This window comes from Pristis pectinata, chromosome 16, assembly GCF_009764475.1.
Source record: "Pristis pectinata isolate sPriPec2 chromosome 16, sPriPec2.1.pri, whole genome shotgun sequence".
In the NCBI taxonomy this organism is placed as follows: domain Eukaryota; kingdom Metazoa; phylum Chordata; class Chondrichthyes; order Rhinopristiformes; family Pristidae; genus Pristis; species Pristis pectinata.
In genome coordinates, this window is record NC_067420.1 from 20,259,934 (window position 1) to 20,283,040 (window position 23,107).

At 41.3% G+C, this 23,107-nt stretch overlaps 1 protein-coding gene across 1 annotated transcript in view; it reads left to right on the forward strand.

Moving 5' to 3' along the window:
* LOC127578909 (cadherin-4-like) overlaps positions 1 to 23,107 on the forward strand; it is a 476,299-nt gene that overhangs the window by 397,250 nt on the left and 55,942 nt on the right. Inside the window, exons 7-8 of the mRNA XM_052031464.1 lie at positions 4,338 to 4,507; positions 17,275 to 17,412. Of these exons, the coding sequence (XP_051887424.1) occupies positions 4,338 to 4,507; positions 17,275 to 17,412 (308 nt within the window). The remainder of the gene's footprint in view (positions 1 to 4,337; positions 4,508 to 17,274; positions 17,413 to 23,107) is intronic.

Here is a 23,107-nt window from a genome sequence, read left to right on the forward strand (position 1 = left end):
ATAATCAGAAAGTTGTTATTGAAAATGAATTTTTAAGGGAAATTTGTTGTTGTGAACAATCAGCTAGATCCAGGGTGGACACACAAAGGTAAGCTCCCAATTTCAGTGCTGTCATAAATAAAAGTTGCTCAGAGGAAGCTCTTCAAAAAAAATGCTGATTAAATGTTGAGTGAGTCACCACTGTTATGTCCTGTGCCGCTATTAATAGCAGTTTCCTGAGCAACAGTGACAGGTTTGAGAGCTGGTTGGTGCACATCCCAATTAGTCCCAGAGTGTTGTAACTCATCTTCTGTCAAAAAAAATCTTTTTTTTCCCCCCAAGGGGGTCAATTTTCTTAAAGATATAGAACAACACACAAAACACTGGGGGAACTCAGGCAGCATCTGTGGAGGGAAATGGACAGTCGATGTTTCAGGTCGAGACTCTTCGTCTGGACTGAAAGAAAGAGGGGAGGTAGCCAGTATATAAAGGTGGGGGAAGGGGTGGAGCAAGAGCTGGCAGGTGATAGGTGGATCTAGGTGAGGAGGATGGGTGATAGGCAGATGGGGGGGGGGGAATGATGTCAGAAGCAGGGAGGTGATAGGGCTGAAGACGGTGGAATCTGATAGGAGAGGAAGGTGGAGCATGGAATAAAGGGGGGGGAGGTGGGGAGGGGAACCGGTGAGAGGAGTGTGTGTGGGTGATGGGCAGAGGGTGAGGGAGGGGAAAGGCAGAGGGTGAGGGAGGGGAAAGGCATAGGGTGATTGGGGCTAGTTGGATGAGGAGGAGAGAGAAAATAGAAAAATAGGGGAAAAGGGACAGAGGAGGAGCGGTTACCGGAAGTTTGAGAATTCAATGTTCTTGATGCTCATGCTCGATGTTCATGTTCCCCTCCTGATCCAACTGGTCCCAATCACCCTATGCCTTTCCCCTCCCTCACCCTCTCTCTCTCTCTCCACCTGCCCATCACCCACATGCTCCTCCCACCGGTTCCCCTCCCCACGTCCTTCCCTTTATTCCATGCCCCACAGTCCTCCTATCAGAGTCCATCATCTCCAGCCACCTCATCACTTCCACTTATCACCTCCCAGCTTCTGACATCATTCCCACCCTCAACTATGTATCACCCCCTCACTGGATCCACCTATCACCTGCCAGCTCTTGCTCCACTCCTTCCCTCCACCTTTTTATTACTGGCTATCTCTCCTCTATCTTTCAGTCCAGGTGAAGGGACTCGACCGAAACGTCAACTGTCCATTTCCCTCCATAGATGCTACCTGCCCCGCTGAGTTCCTCCAGCACTTTGTGCATTGCTCCAGATTCCAGCATCTGCAATCTCTTGTGTTTTTATAAAGATATACTTCAGTTTTCAGAACCAGTTTTAGTAATTCCTGGGAATGAGTTACAAAATAGAGTAAAGGCAAAAAAAAAGTTCAGAGAATCTGTTTGAAATAAAATGTTTTTTTCTCTAACCAAGTATACTTCCAAAATTGCATATACATGGAAATTCAATCACATGGAGCTACTTATTTTTTGTAGAGCTATGTGATTGAAAATTGTATTAACCTGCAGTAAATCGTATTTGCCTCTGTCTCCCAATAGACTCATGCCATTTGGGAAATAGTGAGCACTTTTGGCTGTGGGTCACCCATGTGACGGTGGTGTGACTGCTACATCAAGATGCATATTATGAAGTGAACGTGGACCATGTGGTCTTGGGGCCTTGGGGCCACCTATTGGTGAGCACTCCAGGGACAACATGGTCTTAAAATTGCAGTGCCAAACTGGGAGATCTGAAAGGTACAGGAAACAGTTGCCTTCATCCTTGACAATTATCATAGCATTATTGTTAATGTATTCAAACCTCAAGTAAAAACGATACTCATGATTCAGCAGCTTAACATGTGAAGCTCTCTGAAGAAAGCCAGTTTTATTTTTTATGAACTCATCTGCATTAATAATAAGATTACTCAACATTCTGTCACAGGTAATCATGTCTCCTTCAGGTGAATCTTTATTTTCATACCTTAAATTGCTGTCAAATTCATTACAAAATACCTCTGGGCACTTGTCAAGTACAATTGATGCAATTTCTTCATGCTCTTGATTCTCCCCAACTTATTTTTATTTTTGATGGTTTGTCACCCAATTTAGCTGGAGCCAGCAAGGTTTTTATGAATTTATATATCTCAGCATCCACAGACAACAACTTCTCCTTTGCTATCATTTGTAGCAAAAAAGTATCCTTCATATTCAATCCATAACTTGTCTGAACCATTGAAGGAGTCTGAGGTACAAGTGTGGTGATCTTGACCTGACTGTACCACATTGAAACTGATGTGAGCACTAAAGACAAAATCAGTGAAATTCGACTCTGCTTCATTAAACCGTCCCACTCCACAGCTCTGGCGGTACAACTGCTGAATCTCACAAAATAATTGCTAATAATTCCACATTAATGGTCAATAGTGCATTAATAAGATTTTTTGGCTGAGCATCACCAATTCTTTCCCTGCAAGTTTTGAGGCCACAGGAAAAGTTCCACTACTCTGTACACAGGCTAGGGACTGGCAAAGTCAAACGAAGGGAGAATGAATGATCTGCCAAAGAAAGGTATTTTCAGTGCAGTACTAGTTTTTGTTTCTGGACAAGGTTCAACACGTTACCGAGAGAACTTTATGTGTAGGTTTGGGGTATATATTATCTGGTAATTAGACAATACTTTTCTTTGTACAGTTCATCATTACTGTTTTCTATTTTTCAAAATGTGCAAAACTTGCTGTCTATGGCATGTTCTCTTGAGAAAATAATAACATGGACTAATGCACTGATACAGCTTGGCACTTAAAATTCATGTGAAATTAAAAGGTTTAAATTTTTGGCCTCACAGATTTGAGTGGAAAGCCAATTATGAACTTGAATTAGTTTCATAATTGAATAGTGATTTAAAGGCTGTGAAATTAATACTTCAGGCCCTATAGTTGTAGTCTGATTTATATGAAGTAACAAGGTTAAAGTTGTTCATAGTAGTAGTTTTGCAAACCTCTTTGAACACTTGACGTCTACTTTTAATAAAGCAGAAATGAGTGTATGTGACCGATGGAGGGAGTTCATGGATCAAATTAATTATTGTACTGGAAAAAAGTAAATACCACAGTTATTAGTTGCAACTGTCTTTTGTTGTATTCTACAATTCCATTGACTTGCCTTCATTTTTCAGTGATGTGGCTTGCAGAAGCTAGAGTATCAGGAATCACAGAAAAACTCTTAGATTGGACCATTGTTGCTTCCTAGTTCAATTAGTTCACTTATCCAGATTAGAATTTGTATGTGCTTACTGTACATGCTGTACATAATGGAAGAAAAACTTCAATTCCTCTGGTACCTTTCAAGGCCTCCATTGAAAGCACATTGGTCTGTACACACTCTATTCTAATAATTACATGGAGCATTGGCCAACATTTACTCAATAATGAAAGATGACAGGTGGAGGGGCACCAGTAGAGAAGGTTGAGGTGACCCATGTACCAGGTGAATTTTAAGGGACCTACTTGGCCCTTTAAATCTAGAAAGATCCCACTATTGGCCGCCACCTTCTCAGCTAACAATATGTATTACTTCCACCCAAGCCTGTACACATTGAAGTCCTTTAGTACTGATTAAACATTAGCCACTAATAACTAACATCTAAATATATGGACGCAAAGAATGATGGTTGCATTTGAAAAGAGTGTAATAGCTCTAAACGGTGTGGCTCAGCCTTGAACCAGAATGTTTTATACTTGATCTTCCCAGATCAAGAGTAGAAGCTCCTTGAGAAAGCGTTTTTGGCACATCTGGCGAAAAAAGAAATGTGTGACCCTCAAATAATAGTGTCATGAGCTAAAACAAAGATAAGCTGCTTCAAGATTTCCAGTGCTAGTGCACAAAACAAAAATCGTTGCACTTTGAATATACTTCACCTGATTTACCGTTAGGCAGGTCTTTTTTATTTGAGTGGAGATCTGGAACATTTGAGAAATGTTATTTACTCCATTCTATTTTCTGTGATTTCCTATACTACATTTAAGAGAGAGAATTTTTTGCCCATATCTACACTTTCAACTGTCCAGATATTCCTTGCAGTGCAAAAGAGAAGTTTTGTTCTCAAAATTAAATTTGTGCTTTGTTATATATTCCTCGTGGGGCTGAAATCAATTGAGTTTTGATTTATTGATTTCATGGCAAATTGAGTTAGAAGTTCAATAATATTTCTCTCCAGATAAACTTGAAGAACATTTATCATAACTTGCCATATTTATGGTTATCAGATGAAAGCTAAATTATTTTAACATCACTTGTGTACTGTTTATTGTTAGGTTCATATGTAATGACAGTAACTGCCAATGATGCAGATGACCCAACCACAGCAAATGGTATGGTGAAATATCGGATGTTGTCCCAGTTACCAGTGAGTCCTTCAAGTATGTTCACCATCAACAGTGAGAACGGAGATATTGTTACTGTAGCTGCTGGACTTGATCGAGAGGTGAGCTTTTTAACTTTATCTCTTTTAAAATCAGATTTTTGATTTGTGAAATTAGAATTTTTTTAATGCTATGGTTTGCTTGTTCTTTTGTGACTAAAGGGATTGATTAGAATGGGTGAAAATTCATTACCCTTTGACAGTGGTGAATGCACCACGTAGTGGCATTAGCCACTAACTCCAACCCCCTGCCTCCAAAACACATTCCAGTGTCTTCAATGGCACCAAATTCAGAGGCAGAGTGCACTGACTCATTGCTATACAATGTGTTTAGTGTTATGGAATGAATTTCCATGCATACAGTATATATTTGATTCAAGTGCTGTGCTTTTATCTTTGGTGACCAGAGCAGGACATTAATCCAGAGAAACAAAATAGAAACATTTTCTTTCCAAAAGTGTAACATTATCTGTGTCCCATACTGTGAGCCCATAAAATAATTCTGTCTGCTACTTATTATGCAACATATTCTAAGGGCAGCAATTGATTAGTACAGGTAAGGCAGCATCTGTGGAAAGAGAAATAGAGGTAACCTTTCAGGTTGAGACCCATCATCAGAAAACAAGTTAGTTCCAAGTTGCAGAATGGATGAGGGAAAGGATGTAAATTTCACTAAACTGAGGCCAGGGTTGTCATGGTGATACACTATTTACAAGGCCTTGTGGTTGATAAATCCATGCGGGCAGTGTGTGTGAGAGAGAGGGAAAACAAAAAAAACCTGTAAAAATGTGTGAAATACAGGTCAGAGCTGTTGGCAGAGGACTGAAAGCAAAAGGACAATGTTGGAAATGCCCAACAGATCGGATAATATCTGTGGAGAGAGAAAAACTTAAGTTCATACTGTGGATGGATAACCTTTTCAGCAGAGCTGGTCATTTCTCATTTTTTATGTTTCCTAATGATGTAGAAGGAGGCCATTCAGCCTATTGAGTCTAAACCAGTTCTCAGAGCATTTCTGTTAATCCTGTTAACCCACTTATTTCCCTCTAACCTATTCCTCCTCATGTTCACCCAATTATCATCAGCTATACTAGCAACCAGTTAACCGAGCAACCAGCACGACTTTGGGATGGGGGAGGAAGGCAGAGCGTCTGGGGATATCCACATGGTAACAGGCAGCTCCCAGTGGTCAGGATTAAGCCTGGATCGCTGGAGCTCTGTAGCAGCAGGGCTAATTACTGCGCCACTCTGATGCAAACAAAGCAAGTTTCCTGAAATTGCTGATGAGATATTGAGACCCAATGGCTGCAACGTGACCAGACACAAGATGAACTGCTGTTTCTTAAGCTTGCATTGGGCCACATTGGAACAATGAGGAGCCCCCAAGCAGATAGGTCAGAGTGGGAGTATGATAGAGAGATACCCTGCAGACTGAATGCAGTCAATCTACAAAGCTGCACACAATATGTGTTTGGTTTCTGCAGACTAAAGGAGATCCAATATTGAGCACCAAATGCACTACACTGGATTGGAAGTGTAAGTGAATTGCTCCTTCAGGTTGTTTGGTCCCTGGATGGTAGGAAGGGATGGGGGAAAAGAGCAGGTGCTGCATCTCCTGTGGTTGCATGGAAAGTGCAATGAGGAGGAGACTGGTTGGTGAATATACAAGAATGGACCAGGGAGTAGGTACAATGGGAAGATCAGGGTCCTGTGATGCATATGATTATAAAAGAATTTTAAAACTGCTGAAACTTAAAATTCAACATTCAGTTGAATTGTTTTTTGATACTAATTTGCACAAGTGACTGTAGGTTTTTTTTGTAAAAGTTAAAGTAAACATTAAAAGAAAACTTCTCAGCTCATGCAAGCTGACTAACTGATTTGTGAACAATGAACTGCCTGCACCTGTATCTCCTCCATTTCCCACATGTATGCCCTCACCCCATTCCTCCTACACCCCCCCCCCCCCCGACACAACAGGGATAGGGTTCCCCTTGTCCTCACCTACCACTCTGCAAGCCTCCGCGTCCAACACATCATTCTCCACATCTTCCGGCATCTCCAACAGGATCCCACTACTAGGCACATCTTCCCCTCCACCCCCCTCACCGCTTTCCGCAGGGATCACTCTCTCTGTGACTCCCTTGTCCGCTCGTCCCTCCTCACCCATCACCCACCCAGCACTTATCCCTGCAATCGTGCAAAGTGCTCCTCCCTCACCATCATTCAGGGCCCTAAACAGTCCTTCCAGGTGAGGCAGCGCTTCACCTGTGAATCTGAGGGTGTCATTTATTGCATCCAGTGCTCCTGGAGGGACCTCCTCTACATCGGTGAGACCCGATGCAGATTGGGGGACTGCTTCGTCGAGCACCTTTGCTCCATCCATCACACCAGCCAGGATCTCCCGGCGGCCAGTCATAGTCATTCCACTTCCCATTCCCACACTGACATGTCTGTCCACTGCCTCCTCTACTGCCACTGAGGCCAGATGCAGGTTGGAGGAACAACACCTCGTATCTGTCTTGGTAGTCTCCAACCTGACAGCATCAACATCAATTTTTCTAACTTCTGGTAACCACTGCCCTCATTCCTGTGGTCTCTTCACCCCTTCTCCTACCCCTCCCCCACCCTGACAACCTGCCCACCTCCTTCCCTTTATTCCTTGGTCCACTGTCTTCTCCTATCGGATTCCTTCTTCTTCAGCTCTTTGCCTCTTCCACCCATCACCTCCCAGCTTCTCACATCATTTCCTTTACCCTCCCCTCCCTCCACTTACCTACCTTCCCCCTCTCACCTGGACTCACCTTTCACCTGCCAGCTCATGCTCCTCCCCCTCCCCTTTTGTTTCAGCTTCTGCCCTCTTCCTTTCCAGTCCCAACGAAGGGTCTCGGCCCAAAATGTCGACTCTTCATTTCCCTCCATAGATGCTGCCTGACCCGCTGAGTTTCTCCAGCATTTTGTGTGCGTTGCTCCAGATTTCCAGCATCTGCAGTCTCTCTTGTGTGAACACGTTTCCTGTTTGTTTACAAGGCCAGCGTTTATTGCCCATCCTTGGTCATCCTTGAGAAGGTGGTGAACTGTTTTCTCAATCACTAGTATCCTTTTGGTGAAGGAAGGTGCGGTTCTGCTCACCACAACACAGGAAGAAGGTGATGGTACTGGAGAAGCTGCAGAGGAGATTCACCAGGGTGTTGCCTAGGATGAAGTGTTTTAGCTGTATGGAATGACTGGATTGGCTGGACTTAATTTCCTTGGCATGGAGAAGGCTGAGGGGGGATCCTAAGGTCTGCGGAATTATGAAGACCACAAATAGAGAGAAACCTTTCCCCTTGACAAAGGTGTCTATAACCAGAGGGCATAGGTTTAAGAAAAGGGGTAGAAGATTGAGAGGAGATTTGAGGAAGAATTTTATTCACCAAGTGAATGGATGAACTGTCTGAGGGGTTAGTGGAGGCAAGTACTCTCACAACATTTAACTAATATTCAGATGAGCACTTGAAATGCCAGGGCATAGAACCTATGGGCCGTGTGCTGAAAAATGGGGAAAGTATAGACTGTGGGCTTAGGGCCTGTTTGTGTTTTGTATGACTTTAGGAAAAGATCAGATGATTTATTTCAGCAAAAGGTCTGCACAACTGTCTAAAATGTTTGGCATAAAACGTAGATTAAATTAGTAGTGCTTAGAGTGTTTCATGGTTCGGGTGAAGACCAGTTGGAGTCACTGAGAAGGATCAAGCCAGTATAAGCCACGAGGAGAATAATAGGAGTGAGTTTCATGCCACCAACTCATACCCTTAAACTGCATTAGATGAAAGCACCAACTTACTAGCAAGATCCCATTTGTTTCCATTTTTAGACAGACCACAATCCTACCAGTTGGACCTCACATCTAAAACAATTGGGATCATTATAATTTTCCTAACAGGTGTCTGATGAGGCTACTGATGTTCACTTTGCGTCACTACACCTCCTAACTGCCAAGCACGCCTGATGTAAATTTTGAGGCAGCTTTCTGTACTGATAACTAAGTTTCTGTTGGGGTGGGCTTGTTCAGCTGGCTCCTTCCAACCAGCAAAGTAACATTTCGGTAGGTGGCTAGGATCCAAAGATGATGTTAATGGTAGAGGTGGCAGCATCTTCCATTCCCTTAGTACAGTTGTCACTGACCAGCAGAAAGTTTGATCTGGAGACACAAGAGACTGCAGATGCTGGAATCTGAAGCAACACACAAAACACTGGAAGAACACAGTGGGTCAGGCAGCATCTGCGGAGGGAGATGGACGATAGGTGGATCCAGGTGAGGAATAGCACCAAAAGCTGGGAGGTGATAGGTGGAAGTGTCACTTCAGCCCTTTGTCACTTCAGCCTATCATCTCCCAACTTCTGGTGCCATTCCCACTCTCTCCTCCCCCATCTGCCGATCACCCCCCTCACCTGGATCCACCTATCACCTGCCAGTGCTTGCTCTACCCCTTCCCTCCACCTTTTTATGCTGGCTATATCCCATTTATCTTTCAGTCCAGATGAAGGGTCTCGACCTGAATCATCGACTATCCATTTTCCACCACAGATGCTGTCTGACCCGCTGAATTCCTCCAGCATTTTGTGAGAAGGTCTGATCTGCTGAAGTGTAGACTGTAGGACATTCATGAGCAATCTATTTCAAGCTTCTAGCATGTCTGCAGAAGAGATGACTGAGCAGTGGGCTCCCATGATCAGCAAAGGCATCCCTCATTAGTTCTTGTTCAAGTGGCCTCAGCTGCAACACTCACTGCCAGAGAAGCAGCATTCTGAGATTTGGGGATCAGTCTGTTCTTGTGTTGATTCTCTGATTTGATGAAAAGTGAACTACTGAAGCAGGAAGTGTCTGAGACACATCTCAATAGCTCAGATTTCAGCATCCTTTCATGGCTGCTCATATTGGAGGTATGAGTAGAGTTATTATATCCTTTCCCTTTGATTCAATTAGACAAGTGCCTTATGATCGAAATTTGCGAAACTAATGGATGTTAATGTGTAATGATGATAAAAGTCATGGGAGATGATATAACCTGTGGGTTGCGTTGTTGGAAACTCGGCCTCACCTTGTGAAGGTTTCTTAACAACATCCACTCCTTGGCGTCCACCACCTAAAAGGACAAAGGACAGCTGACATAAGGAAACGTCACCATCTCCAAGGTCCCTTCCAAGATGCACACATCTCTCCAACTTTGGAATAAATTGCTGTTTCTTCAACAGTGTCGGATCATGATCCAAGAACTCATTATTTAAATGCACCTTGGGAATACTATCAGATTGCTGTGGTTCAAGGAGTCAGTTCCTATCACCTTCTTGAAGGTGATTAAAAATGGCAAATAAATGCCAGCTTTGCAATTGGTGACGACGTCCTATGAATGAATGGAAAAGTCAACTTGCAGTGGGTAAATTCCTGCAGCCTTTGCATACTAAGATGTGTCTGCACAAATATTTTCCTTCATAAACCTATTAAAAAAGACTTTACATCTCAAATTCGCATTCCGAACAAAGAGACTACAACTCCAGGCTTGTCTTCCAGCACTCGTTACTATTGAGATACAGTATCTGTGCACAGCGAACTGAAGATTGTTACTTCCAAGTGGGTGGAAACCAACATAAGTTGATAGTGGATTTCCCCCACACTGAAAAATTGCCTTGCAAAATTACTGGTCTGTGTCCCCAGTAATTTTACAAGAAATACTTAAGATACTGCTCTGTGCTTTTGAATTGACATTCTGATCTTATTCTTCTAATTAATGAGCTTCCTGTTCAGAGTGTGTGTCACATTGGCATCTTTTTTGAAATTAGGGTTAACTATGAAATTGGACAGAATTCAAGACAAATCCTTTTGGAAGTAGCCCACTACCTTCCTTATGCAGTAAAATCACATTGCATGAGATCACTCCAGAAATCCTGTCTTGTACTGTCATATCTCATCATGGAGCACTGTATAAATTCAGAGTTTTGTGGGAAGGGTGTAAAAGGGTGCTGATGTGGGTCAATGCATTTCCTGGGTAACTAACTTAACAAAGGTTGATGTTCTGAATGTGTGTTTGATCCTGCCTCTGCCAAGACCCGCTGTGCTTCCCCTACAACACGGCCTAGCTGTAATAGAAAACTGCATTTGAAATCAGTGGATGGAAAATTGGGGCCGCATGCCCAACAGTGTCACAGGGATCAGAAAATGTACTCTGATTAATAGAGTTGAAAGAGTGCACTTCACAAGTTTATGAGCCATGTGCTCCTTTGTCATCAGGCCAGAATGACTATTACTGCCAACACATCGCAGAATTTGATAATTTGATGACACCTTTTAAAATGCTGCATTTCTTCAAAAAGGACTGAGACAGTCAATCCAGGTTGAATGATTTTGGGCTGAGACTTGAACCAACAACTTTCTGACTCAGCATCAGGAATAGTAATAGAGAGCCAAAGCTGGCACCTTCTTGTGTCCAGGACAACTCGTGGTCTGTTCTGCACAAAAAAAAAGATCCACCTGCATTTTGTAGTACAGTTAAATAGGGAAATTAGAGCAACTTTATGGTTTGATTTATTGAATTGCTTTCAAAATTGATCAGACAGTTTTTTTTTAGATACTTTCCAAGTAATGGATTTGGTCTGTTTCTATAAAGCTATTATCAATGTCATGCAGACAACTCTGTCTCCAGCAGTATCTATGTGTTGGTGTTCCAAGAACTGGTGGCTCCTTCTACCTTGGTCAGGTAGTACATCTTGTCTTAAAATTCAGAGCATTGACAAGCTAAGCGAGCAACTTTGGAATAACTATACACTTAGCAAATAAAATATTGACCCTCATGCCCAGAAATTCAGATCTACTATATCATTTTTTTCAAAGAGCAAGTCAGGCCCCAACAATATCATGGGATCACGGGTCCCAAATACGTACTCCTACAAACAGAGTTCAAAGAAGGCGGATCACAAATTCAGATTGTCAACACATAACTGAGTTTGATGATACCTCCCAAAACTGCAGTACTTATTATTGTTTCATTATGACAGATGAGAAGCACCTACTACTCTAATTACCTTCCATATTGCACAGTGTTAAATGAACCCGTGTTGGAAACAATTAAAAGCAGAAATAATTTCAAATTTGGGTCCTCTGCTTTTTGTGAGTTCTATCAAGCCCCCTCTCTCCCACACTGCATTCACCTTCAACTACTGATCACCCTTGCCAGCCTCTGCTTCTGGCCCAATTACTCAGTCTGCTCCGTCACTACTGAGATAATGTAGCACATAATTTACCAGCAATTTAGCAGCTAATCCTTATATCCACAAATTACTGAGCACAACAGATTTTGCTGCGTTTCAAGTTGCATTTTGCATCAGGTTTTCCCCATAAGTTGCAACCTTTCTTACTTACTATGACACAGGCAGAGGCTGGATTCCTAGGCCTTCCTATGAGGATAATGTTATGCACTAGGAAATAGGTGTGTAGATCTGTCACTTCTTCTAGTAAGCATCAAAAAGATGGGAATTTTGGAGGAAGAGACTGGTGGGAAGCAGATGTGATCAATTACAAACTTAGTACTTCCACTTTAAGTTTCTTTTTCCTTCATTTAGTTCTTAGCCCTTTCTTACAGTCTTGCCAAATAGTTTCAATGTCCAAAATGCACCTCAACATCTGTCAGACATTGGAAGAAATTTTATCCTCCTGTTCTTTGGCATTTTTTATTCAAACTTTTAATGCATATTTAACCATTGCCTGAATCACAAACTTCTTGTCTCATCTCTTATCATCAACCCTTCATGGATGAAAAAATGACACACACAGTTAAGAACACAATGAGGATGAGACGACCCTGAAAATATACATGTTATTAGCACATTATCATTCTGCCTGGATTTGCTCCCTTGCTTAACCACTCTAGACCAAATGAAACCTGTATATAAAAAATTACCCTAATCACTCTGGACAAAAGTACATGCCCTAAATTCAAATCTTCTTAGTTTTCGTGAAGACATTTCAGTCCAATGAGAGAGGTCCTTTAAAAGACTACAAGAGGGTTGAGGTTATTGGCTGTTCATTGTGAAGAAAACATTTATAATCAGCTCATATATGTCTAATTTCATGTCATTATTCACGTCAATCAAAGTTTTCAGCTGCAGCTATGGGTGGTGTGTCATATCAAAATAAGTATGACCTGAAAAGCTCACTGAAATGAGTATCACACTAAAATGTCAGCTTTGTTACCCTTCCCTCATCGCATCTGAATGCTGACTCAGTTTCTGTCTTTACAGGGATCATGCTACTATGAATGAAACAAAGCTATGTGGCTAGTGAATTTGTGAGCTGCCCTCTTTGAACTCTATTAAGGGAAGTACATATTTTGAGACCCACGGTACTGCTGGGGCCTGGCTCACACCAAAAAAAGGTGGATACTGCAGATGCGAATTTCTTGGGTTCAACTATCACAGTGACTAAATGGACACTTTGACACTTGATAGCTGCCAGTATTTCTTGAAAACAATGGACCGGCTCTTCATTATTGACCCAAATTTAATGAACATAAGACAGGAGCTGGGATAGGCCACAGGGCTCCTTGAGCTGCTCTGCCGTTCATCAACGTCATGGCCAGTCTTCAATTTCAGTGCTCTTTTCCAGCACTCTCCCCATATCCCTTCATTCCCAAAATGCTCAGAAATCTATTGATCTCTGTTTTGATCGAATATAATCACTGAGTTTTCATAGCTCTTCAGGTTGGAGAATTCCAAATGAGAAGTTTTGCCTCATCTCTGTCTCAAATGGCATACTGTTAGGCTGAAGCTGTGCCTTTTGGTCCAAGACTCCTCAAGCAGGGAAAACATTCTCTCAGCTTCCAGTGCGTCAAGTGCTTGAAGGATTTTGTAAGCTTAGATGAGATGTTATCTCATCCTTCTAAACTGCAAAGAATGCAGTCCTAGTCTACCCAATTCCTCACTCTGCCATCCATGGAACCAGTCAATTAAATCTTTGCTACGCTGCCTCTAAGGAAAGTGCATCCTTTCTTGGATAAGGAGATCAAAACTGTAAACAATACTCCAGGTGCAGTCTTACCAATGCTCTGTACACTTGTTGTAAGGCTTCCTTATTCCTGTAATCAAACTCTACTAAAGGCTGACCTACCGTTTGTCATCCTAAGCACTTGCTGAACCTGCCTGTTGGCCTTCAGTGACTTGTGTACAAATACACATATTCCCCTTTGGATAGCAACACGACTTGATTTCCCATCACTTATCAAATACTCTGCTTTTCTGTTTTGTGCATTATAGGGAATAACCTTACGTTCTTCCACATTATATTGCATCTCCAATATTCTTGTCCGTTTACTCAGCCCCAATATAGGAAGGATGTGGAGTGGGTGCAGAAGAGGTTTACTAGGATGCTCCCTGGATTAGAGGGTATGATCTATAAGAACAGGTTGGACAAACTTGGGTTGATCTCCCTAGAGCATTGAAGGCTGAGGGGAGTCCTGATAGAAGTTTATTAAATTATGCAAAGTATAAATAGCGTAGACAGTCAGAATCTTTTTGGGGTAGAAATGTCAAACACCAGAGGACGTGCTTTTAAGGTTGGGGGGTGGGGGGGGGAGGTTTAAAGGTGATGGGAGGGGCAAGGTTTTAACGTAGGGAGTGGTAGGTGCCTGGAATGGGTTAGTGGGGTAGTAGTGGAAACTGGCAGTTTGGTGGAGTTTAAGAGGTTTTTGGATAGACGCATGAATATAAAGGGAATGGAGGGATATGGATGATGCACAGGAGGAGGACATTTAGTATAAACTGGCATCAAGATCAGCACAACATTGTGGGCCGAATGTCCTGTCCATTGCTGTACTGTTCTATGTTTGTCCATATCCACTTGAAGAGCCTTTACTTCCTCCTCTGTACTCGCAACTCCATCTAGTTTGCTGTTGTCAGAAACTTGGAAATGTGACTTTTTGTACTCTCAGCCAAGTCGTTGATATAAATTGTGCACCAATCCCTGCTGTTCCCTACTTGTCACAGCCTGCAGATCTGAGAAGGATACATTTATTCCCACTCTTTCTGCGAATAACTAATTCTCAGCTTACGTCAGTGAATACCCCAATTCCATCTATTCTGACTTTATTAATTAACCTCCTGTGTAGGATCTTATTGAAAGCTTTCCAGAAATCCAAGTACAACATCTCCACTGGTTCTCCCTTATCTCTTCTACCAAAGGCTCCCACAGATTGGTCAACAATGATTTTATCTTTATAAATCCATGTTTACAGGCCAGTTATTTCCTGACTTCTCCCTCCTTCATTTCTTAAAAAGTAAGGTCATGTTTGGTATCGTTCAATCCACAGAAACAATTCCTGAATCTACTGTGCCTCAGAAGATGACAACCAGAGCATCCACTACCTCTAAAGCTGCCTCTTTCAAAACACTGGGATGTAGATCATCAAACAATAGTGTACAAGATGAAATTACATCATCCTCTCTGACACTGAGGCTGTTAGTTTCAGATTCATCTCACTTTAACTTTGGTGGTATCTAATGACCCATACTGTGAGCTTCTGACTTATCATCAGCTTTTCCCAATTACAGAAATGAGCTATTAACATCTTGCAACACATATGCAATTGGGAGTTTATTTACCAAGGTTGTAAAATGATCACTCACTTTTTTCTTCCAATCTAAATTGGATGTGGGCATGGATATTTTCAAGGTGTTATAACCTCACCGGACTTTTCCTCTTCTGGTAGCTGCGGATCAATTTTAGAGCCAATCAAATGCAGTACCAAATGCATAACTGGAAATTGCCTGGCAACTAAATTCAGTTGAGTTTCTTCAACTTCACAGTTGCAATAAGGATGAGCAATTGGGTCAGTTTTCTTGCCTGGTTTTATGAAATCAAGGTTATATAAATGTCATCAACAGACTCCCAGTAGAATTCATGCCTTCATCAAAGTGCTCATCTGTGATGGTGGGTGCAAGGGAGCAAGTCTGCAGCTGTCCTTGGCAGGCTAGATCTGGGTCTGGTCCAATTTTCAATTTAATAAAAATAAATATCCTACACAATGAATGACTACCCAACGTTTCAGTGCTCCCTGAAGGATCTTACAATTAGATGAGGGGCTGCAGTGAGGACTTGAGTGTGCACAGACTGTAGTGAGGGAGGGAGAAGATATCACATGATCACTATCGTGGAGTGAGGGAGAGGGATTGGGAACCACAGTGGCCATGATGTTTTGGGAGGTTGAAGGAATGGCTGTTGAGGGACAGGTGGGGTTGGAGGTCCACTAGGAGATTGAGTGGTTTGGGGTGTACCATTTATGCAGCAGGCAAAGCTGTATGGAAGTGTATAATTTACTAGGGGCTGTAGCAGTCAGACAATGTTATTTCAGCTTGCTTAATGAAGGGTTGCAGAAGACTAAATTGTTTAAGTACCCCAGGACAGAGAATGATGTTTTTGCTGGCAGCTCTTATACAAAAATGAGGCTGGGGTTACAAGGGCGATTCACAACAGAAGATGCTCAGTTTTTGAGTGATGTAAAAGGACCTAGAAATGTTTCTTTTCGTGCCTCACTCATGGAGATATCAATTAGATGGTGTAAAGCTGAAATCAAATGACATTGTGCAATAAATTCCTGGTATACATCTACCTGGCATCTTTTCTTTCACATTTTCCAAACCCCAAAATGCCATTCATTGCGTGACTATTAATATATATTAAAAAAATACCTACTGTAATCTCATTTCAGTTCAGTAATCTCAATGCCATTTGTGGAATCTACATTTCATTGAATCAAAGAAAGATTGTGATTAAGGAGGCCATTTAGTCAATTGCGAATGTTCCAGTCAAAAAGAAGCTACCAGTTCCAAGGCTTGTAGCCATGCAGCTCACAGTTATTCAATTACACGGTACTGTTTAAATATGAAGATGGTTTCTGGCTGCACTGAGCAGCATGTCCCAGACCCCTATCGTCCTTGGGTAAAAAGCTTTTCCTGATCTCCCCTCCAACCCTTCTGCCAGTTTCTTTAAATCCATACCCCATGGTTTTTTGAACCAAAGGGAATAGGTTTCCCTTACTTATCTACACCCCTTAGAACTTTATGCACCTCATTTAAGTCTTCCTCTGCCTCTGTTCCAAATCAAATAATACTAGCTTACCCCATATTTCCTCAGAGCTGCATGGCTATATCTTCAGAAAACACATTTGCATCCTCTCCAGTACAATCACATTTTCAAAATGGTTATTCCATTTGCTTACTTAACAGTCCCTGCATTTAAAAGTAATATATTTTATCTGGAGTGTTGTGTGATGTGAAGCTCTGATGTGATTTGTTTGTCTTTCTTGATGCACTCCACTTGTGCAGCAAAATCTCAGGCTTGGCATAATATCACAGCTGGGCTGAGTTAACGTTATGCAGTGGGCTGCTAAGAAGTGTATATTTTAATACGCTAGAAACTGACCAGCAAGACTTAGTAAGAGAAAGAAGACACAAAAGGATGCGGATGCTGGAATCTGGAGTAACAAACAATCTGCTGGAGGAACTCGGCAGGCTGAGCAATGCCTGTGGAGGGAGAGGGGGGAAGGAATTGTCAATGTTTTTGGTTGGAACCCTGCATCAGGACATCAGATGTTTAGCCCATCAAAGGCATGCCAGCTCCCAGCTGAACAGTCCCATCAGTCCAATTTCCCTTTGGCTTACTCTCCTATAGCTAGTAACTTATTCTCTTTCATGTGATTGTCCACTTCCCCTCTGATTCTTTTGCCACTCACCCACTTCCAACTGTATCCAGGTTCAATGACTGAATATATTTATTGTAGTCTGTGTCCTTACCTTTTCAGAAAGTCCCACGATACACAATTACGATCCAAGCCACTGATATGGATGGAAATCTCAAATATGGACTTTCTAACACAGCAACTGCACTCATTATTGTCACCGACGTGAATGATAATCCTCCAGAATTTACTGCTGCCACAGTGAGTATTAATATCGTATAACATTCATATATATGGCTGCCATCTATCTGTAGCCTTCAAAGTTTAAATATGTGTTATTGACATTGCTTTTCGGTTTGAAATTTAGCAATCAAGTTGACAAAGGGTTTTCTTTAAATAAAGCATTGTGTTAGAATGTGTTGCTATATTTAGATCTGAACAGCAAATATAGATTGAAAATGCATCCCTTAATCATAAGAGTCAGAAGATTCCTTTTACAATCCAAAATAGTATTCTTAATGGAATCTATTTGAATTCTTTAATGGATGGTAGTCCTGTGAGAATGAATGTTCACATGATTAGAGCTTTTAATCTCAGGGGTTTAATGCAGAGATGAAGAATAGTGTTTCCTCAATGGGGAGGGTGAATAAAAGAGAACCCATCTGGGGCACTCATCTAACTGCAAGTAACTGCATACAGTCAATTAAGTGAAAAGTTTTGGAGCAAGCTACTTTCTCACATGGGTCAGCAAACAATGCAAGGGAAAGAGTGCAAAGATTTACTAGGATGTTGCCAGGACTTGAAGGCCTGAGTTATAAGGAGAAGTTGGTCAGGCTGGGTCTTTGGAACATAGGAGAATGAGGGGCGACCCTATAGAAATGTTTAAAATTATGAGAGTCAAAGATAAAGTGGACGGTAACAGTCTTTTCCCCAAGGTTGAAGAGTCCAGAACTAGGGGGCATAGATTTATGGTGAGGGTGGGAACAATTTAAAAGGGACCTGAAGGGCAACTTTTTGATGCAGAGGGTTGTGAGTATATGGAATGAGCTGTCAGAGGAAGCGGTTTAGGCAGGTACAATGGTATCATTTAAGCAGCACTTGGATAGGTACATGGAGGAGCGGGGCTTAGAGGGATATGTGCCGACTGCAGGAAATTGGGACTAGCTGGGTGGACACGGTGGTCAGCACGGACTCATTGGGCTGAAGGGTCTCTATCCGTGCTGTATTGCTCTATGACTCTAAGGGAGTGTCCTTTTATTTGGGAAGGAATAATAATGACATTCCTAAATTTAAAGATTGTAAAAAACAATTTCAGGTTTTATTGGAAATACAAGATTTTAAAATCAGCTGGCAAGAATTTCAAAGTAAATTGATCATGTCCAGTATGGCTGAATGCAGGGGAAGTAAACTTACTGTTGTCAGTTATAGCTTGGGAATTCATTAAGGCATCAAAATGTTTGTTTTATAAGATATCTCCCAGGAATAATTCTTTTTTTCAATTAACTCTTCATTATTTATCCAGTGCAAAGATAGACATTATGATTGTTTATTTTAAATGAGATTAAAAATTTCAGTTCACTTCATCTTGAACATTCATCAGGAAAATAATTGAAGTCTGCCTCTGTCCATAATATTGATTATTGAAATACTGCTGGAGTCAGTGATTTGATTCTGTTCTCTTGTTGTGAGGAAGAGAGGCAAGCAAGTTGTATGCAAGGAAAATTAAAAGGTTTTACACAGTTATGTCCTTATTTACAAGATACCAAAAGTAACCAGATATAATGTGCTGTAATATCATTAGAAATGCTTAAATTTGGATTTAGAAATTTCACAAGGCAGAAGCACTAAAAATGACTCGAGTGTTGCTGTTTGAAAAGAGCAATTGGCTAAGAATGATTGAAGATGGGAAGAAAATTTCAAGAGGATCTTTCCTAGTTTGAAAGTACATCTCTGATGGTAGACTCGAGGAAAAATTGATTCCAACAGAGCCACACTGTAGCTCCCTTTTTTCATTTCACACCCCTTTTTCCATCTGAAAGTGATCTGCACAATAGAGTAATTGGAGTTAGTGAAGTGACATGAAAAGGATGGTCCTGAGTTTATCTCAAATGCTTTTAACATTTACTCTGACAAATTGCAAGATTTGCAATGACCACTGGTTGTGGACCTTCAATGTGCCAATCACTCATTTTAAGATCCAATGGAATGTGTAGAATCTTGGCATGGAAAGGGGATGTATGCACTGATTTAAAAAAAATTCCTTTGCAATAAAAGGAATATAACTAAAAATGTTCATTGAGTAACCTAGCTCTACTCTGTGGTTAAAATAAGTAAATTACATTTATAATGCCCAGAAACTGGACTTTAGCCATTTTAGTCCTTTAAAGGGGTGCAGAGTTTAACACTGCTGCCAAATCTGAAGTCACTAAAAAATCATGAATTTGGGATATGCATTTTTAAGAAATTATTACCACGGTTTGCTCCTCATTGAGAGTATTAAAATCTCATGTGTGGGTTTCACAAAGGCTGCTGCTTGCTGTCCTTGCATCTATCCTGTCATTTGTGTGTTCACCCATGGCAAAAGGATCGGGGATTTTCAGCTGAGCCCTCAGGCTGCAATCGAAATGAGGGAGAGCTGGGAGTAGGAGGAACAATAACAAAAAATAGTGGTGGAAAGAGAAGAAAATGGCAGAGTCAATGGCATCTCTCCCATTGGAGAACAACCTCACTGCCCTCCTTGACAATGGTAGGTAGAGAACTTCCCCTCTTGAATATAGTAGCCCCAAGTCCTCAGGAGCAGTAGCAGCTTTCGGCGCAGAAATTAAGGGTCTGTGAGTTGGAGTTAGGAAATGAAACCTGTGTTGAAGACCCCAATCCAGTTTCGTAATGGGTAAGAAATGGGCACAGATATTTCAAAACTGCCACAGAATGAAAATGTAACTAATTTCTAGCTATGTATCTTAAGTGTTGGCTGTAATGCTCTGTAAGGAATGTGCAGTAGTAGTGTGTTAAACAGATCAGTTAAAAGACTCCTGAAGTAAAAACAGTAAGGTTCCAGACATGTAACACACCTCACTTTTACAAAATTTGAGAGGTGTTAGTGTTCAACCAGCTGTTTTCTCAGTTCCACCTGGAGGCTTCATTAGAACCTGTCATAAAAGTCCAAGTCAATCCCCAAAGATTATAATGGTGTTTCTGGTGTATATTTAATTTTTTTGCTTTATACTTTATCGCATTGAAAAACATTTAACCAGAAAAAATAGAATCTGCTTCCTGTAACAGCTTTGAGAGTGATTCCGACTATACATCACCATTCAGTATTGATCCTTGGAGGGCAATGATACAATCGAATAGACCACATGAAACATTACTTTGTCGCTTTCTCATCGCTCATAAATTATTCATTTTAATTTTTGCATCTTGCTTGTAGATGTCACGGTAAAAATAGATTTTTGTACAGAAAATTCAGCACCTTGAAGATTAATAGTATAGAACAGTAGCAATCCGTTACTTGATCCAAAGTTTACAAAATAACTGCAGACAGTGGCTGGAGAACTAAAATAACGTTATGCATTTATACACACAGCAGTTGTGGAGAGAATTTGAATAAGGTTGTTAAATTCTTTTAAAGATGTGAACCTTGTTCTACAGCAGTAATATGATTAGGTGAAAGTAAAGGTTAAGGCGTCCTGGAAGTACCATGCTGTATCTTTATGAGCTGCTTAATTGTAACAATATCCTACCTTGAGACTAATTGATTTCTCTAACCGCACATTGATGAATTCTGTTTTAACTATATGAAATTAAGCCAGAGATCATTAGAGAAATAGGATTTGAAGCTTCAGGCACCAATTTTAGAAGCTTCCGCATTCCTGGAATTTGCCTTGCATCGCAGAGGTACCATCTGCAAATTGTACCACTGAATAACACAAAATAATGAAGAGCTGTTCACTCATTGAAATTAAGAATTAGAGTAGAAGACAGCATTTCTGTTGCAGTGGGACTGCATGAAGTCAAAATGGTGAGCAATGATCTATCAACCTTTTGTTGTGGCAGGAGTAACAATACCCTCAGGCTTGCTGCTGGGTATCACTGCAGCCATTTGAGTCTAGCAGTAGTTTACTTATTGAATCAAGATATGGTTGACCAGGTCTATGTTCACTCAGGCCTGTTGCACCTTGCAGAGACATTTGATGAAGTAACCTGAGCAAACAATGGAACTAAAAGCTGACAGCCTTGGACTTAATGGTCTGCATCCTACAGTCTGGAAAGAAGTGGATGTAGATACACTGAATACATTGGTTGTGATATTCCAGAATTCTGTGAAAGTCCCAGTAGATTGGAAAGCTGAAGATGTAGCACCCTTATTCAAGAAGGGAGACAGAAAGCGGAAGGTTATAGGCTAATTAGCTAACATCCATCAGTGGAAATATACTGGAATCCATTACTAAGCAAGTGGTAATAGGCTATTTAGAATTAAGCAAAGTCAATGTGGTTTTTGTAAAGAGAAATCAAGTTTGACAGATTTATTAAAGTTCTTCAAGGGTTTAACGAGCTGGGAAAATAAAGGGGAACCAGTTGATGTAACATATATTGATTGCCAAAAAGTATTCAATTTAAGTGCCAAATTAAGGGTAAATGCTCACATTTTGGGGTAAAGTATTAGCCCGGCCAGATAACTGTGCAACAGAAAATTGAGAATTGTACATTTTCAGGTTGGCAATCCATAGTGTAGCGTAACAGGGACTGATGATGGTGCCTCGATTACTTCTTGTCCGTATCCTTGTTGTTCTTCTGCAGTCTCTCGTCACTGAAGATCAGTTACTTCCTCTTCAGTTCTGTGGGTCAATTGAGTGGACTTTTTGATATTTGGGTAGGTGGTTGGGTAGCATGTGAGGAGCTCTTTTCCTTCTGCAGCTTACACTGGGCCTCTTGATGTATAGACTCAAGGTTCTCAGTACCATCCCGAATGCTCCTTCTCCACTTTGAGCATTCCTGGGGCAGGGACTTCCAGGCACCTCCCTGAATCTTTTTCTCTGTCCACTTAGTTTTCTCTTCCCATGACAAAGCTCAGAAGAAATTGTTTGTTTTGGGAATATAACTGGTGAGGTGGTCTTAATGTAGTTAACTGAGCATAACTAGGCCTCAGCACTGGAGGTGTTGGCCTAGGAGAGGATGATGACATTAGTTTACTTCCCCCTGCAGTGAAAGTTTGCAGCGACAGTGTTAGTCATATTTTCCAGTGCTTAGAGATGCTCACTGTGGGTAGTGCAGGTCTCAGAAGCATATTGGAGGGTAGGGTTTACTGCTGTCTACCTGACCATGAATTTTGTGCCAGCTGTAAGGATGCAATCTTCAAATACCCTTTTCATCAATCAACCAAAGTCTGCTTGGCAGTGTTAAATTTCATCATTGATGTCCGTCTTCATTGAGCAGTGGTTCTGAGTTATTGGAGGTAGTCCACATTTTTTTCAGGATCTTCCTGTTAAATGTTACTGTGGGAAGGCAGCAGGGGCAGATTCATAGAGGGTCTTTAGTTTTGCAGATGTTGAGTGTAAGGTCTATTCTCTTGTACGCTTCAGTGAAAGCGTCAACGATGGCTTGGAGCTGAGTCTCTCGTGTCCACAAATGTAAGTGTCATCTGCATGTGGCAGCTCTGCTACCCAGGTTCAGTTGACCTTGGTTCTAGAGTGTGGTCACTGTAGGTTATGAAGTCATACAGCTCAAAAACAGGTCTTTCACCACACCATGTCTTAATGGAAATTGAACAATTGAAGAATCCCCAGGAACCAGATTCATTTCAAGCATGAAAAAGATTTATTATTTATCACCAGTGGGGTGCACAAAGGGAAAACTAATAATATTAACAATTGATTATATACGTTATATGCATACCCCACATGGTGTTTAATAAATGTAAGGGGATGGTTCTACCATCTCATGGACAGCTGATAGC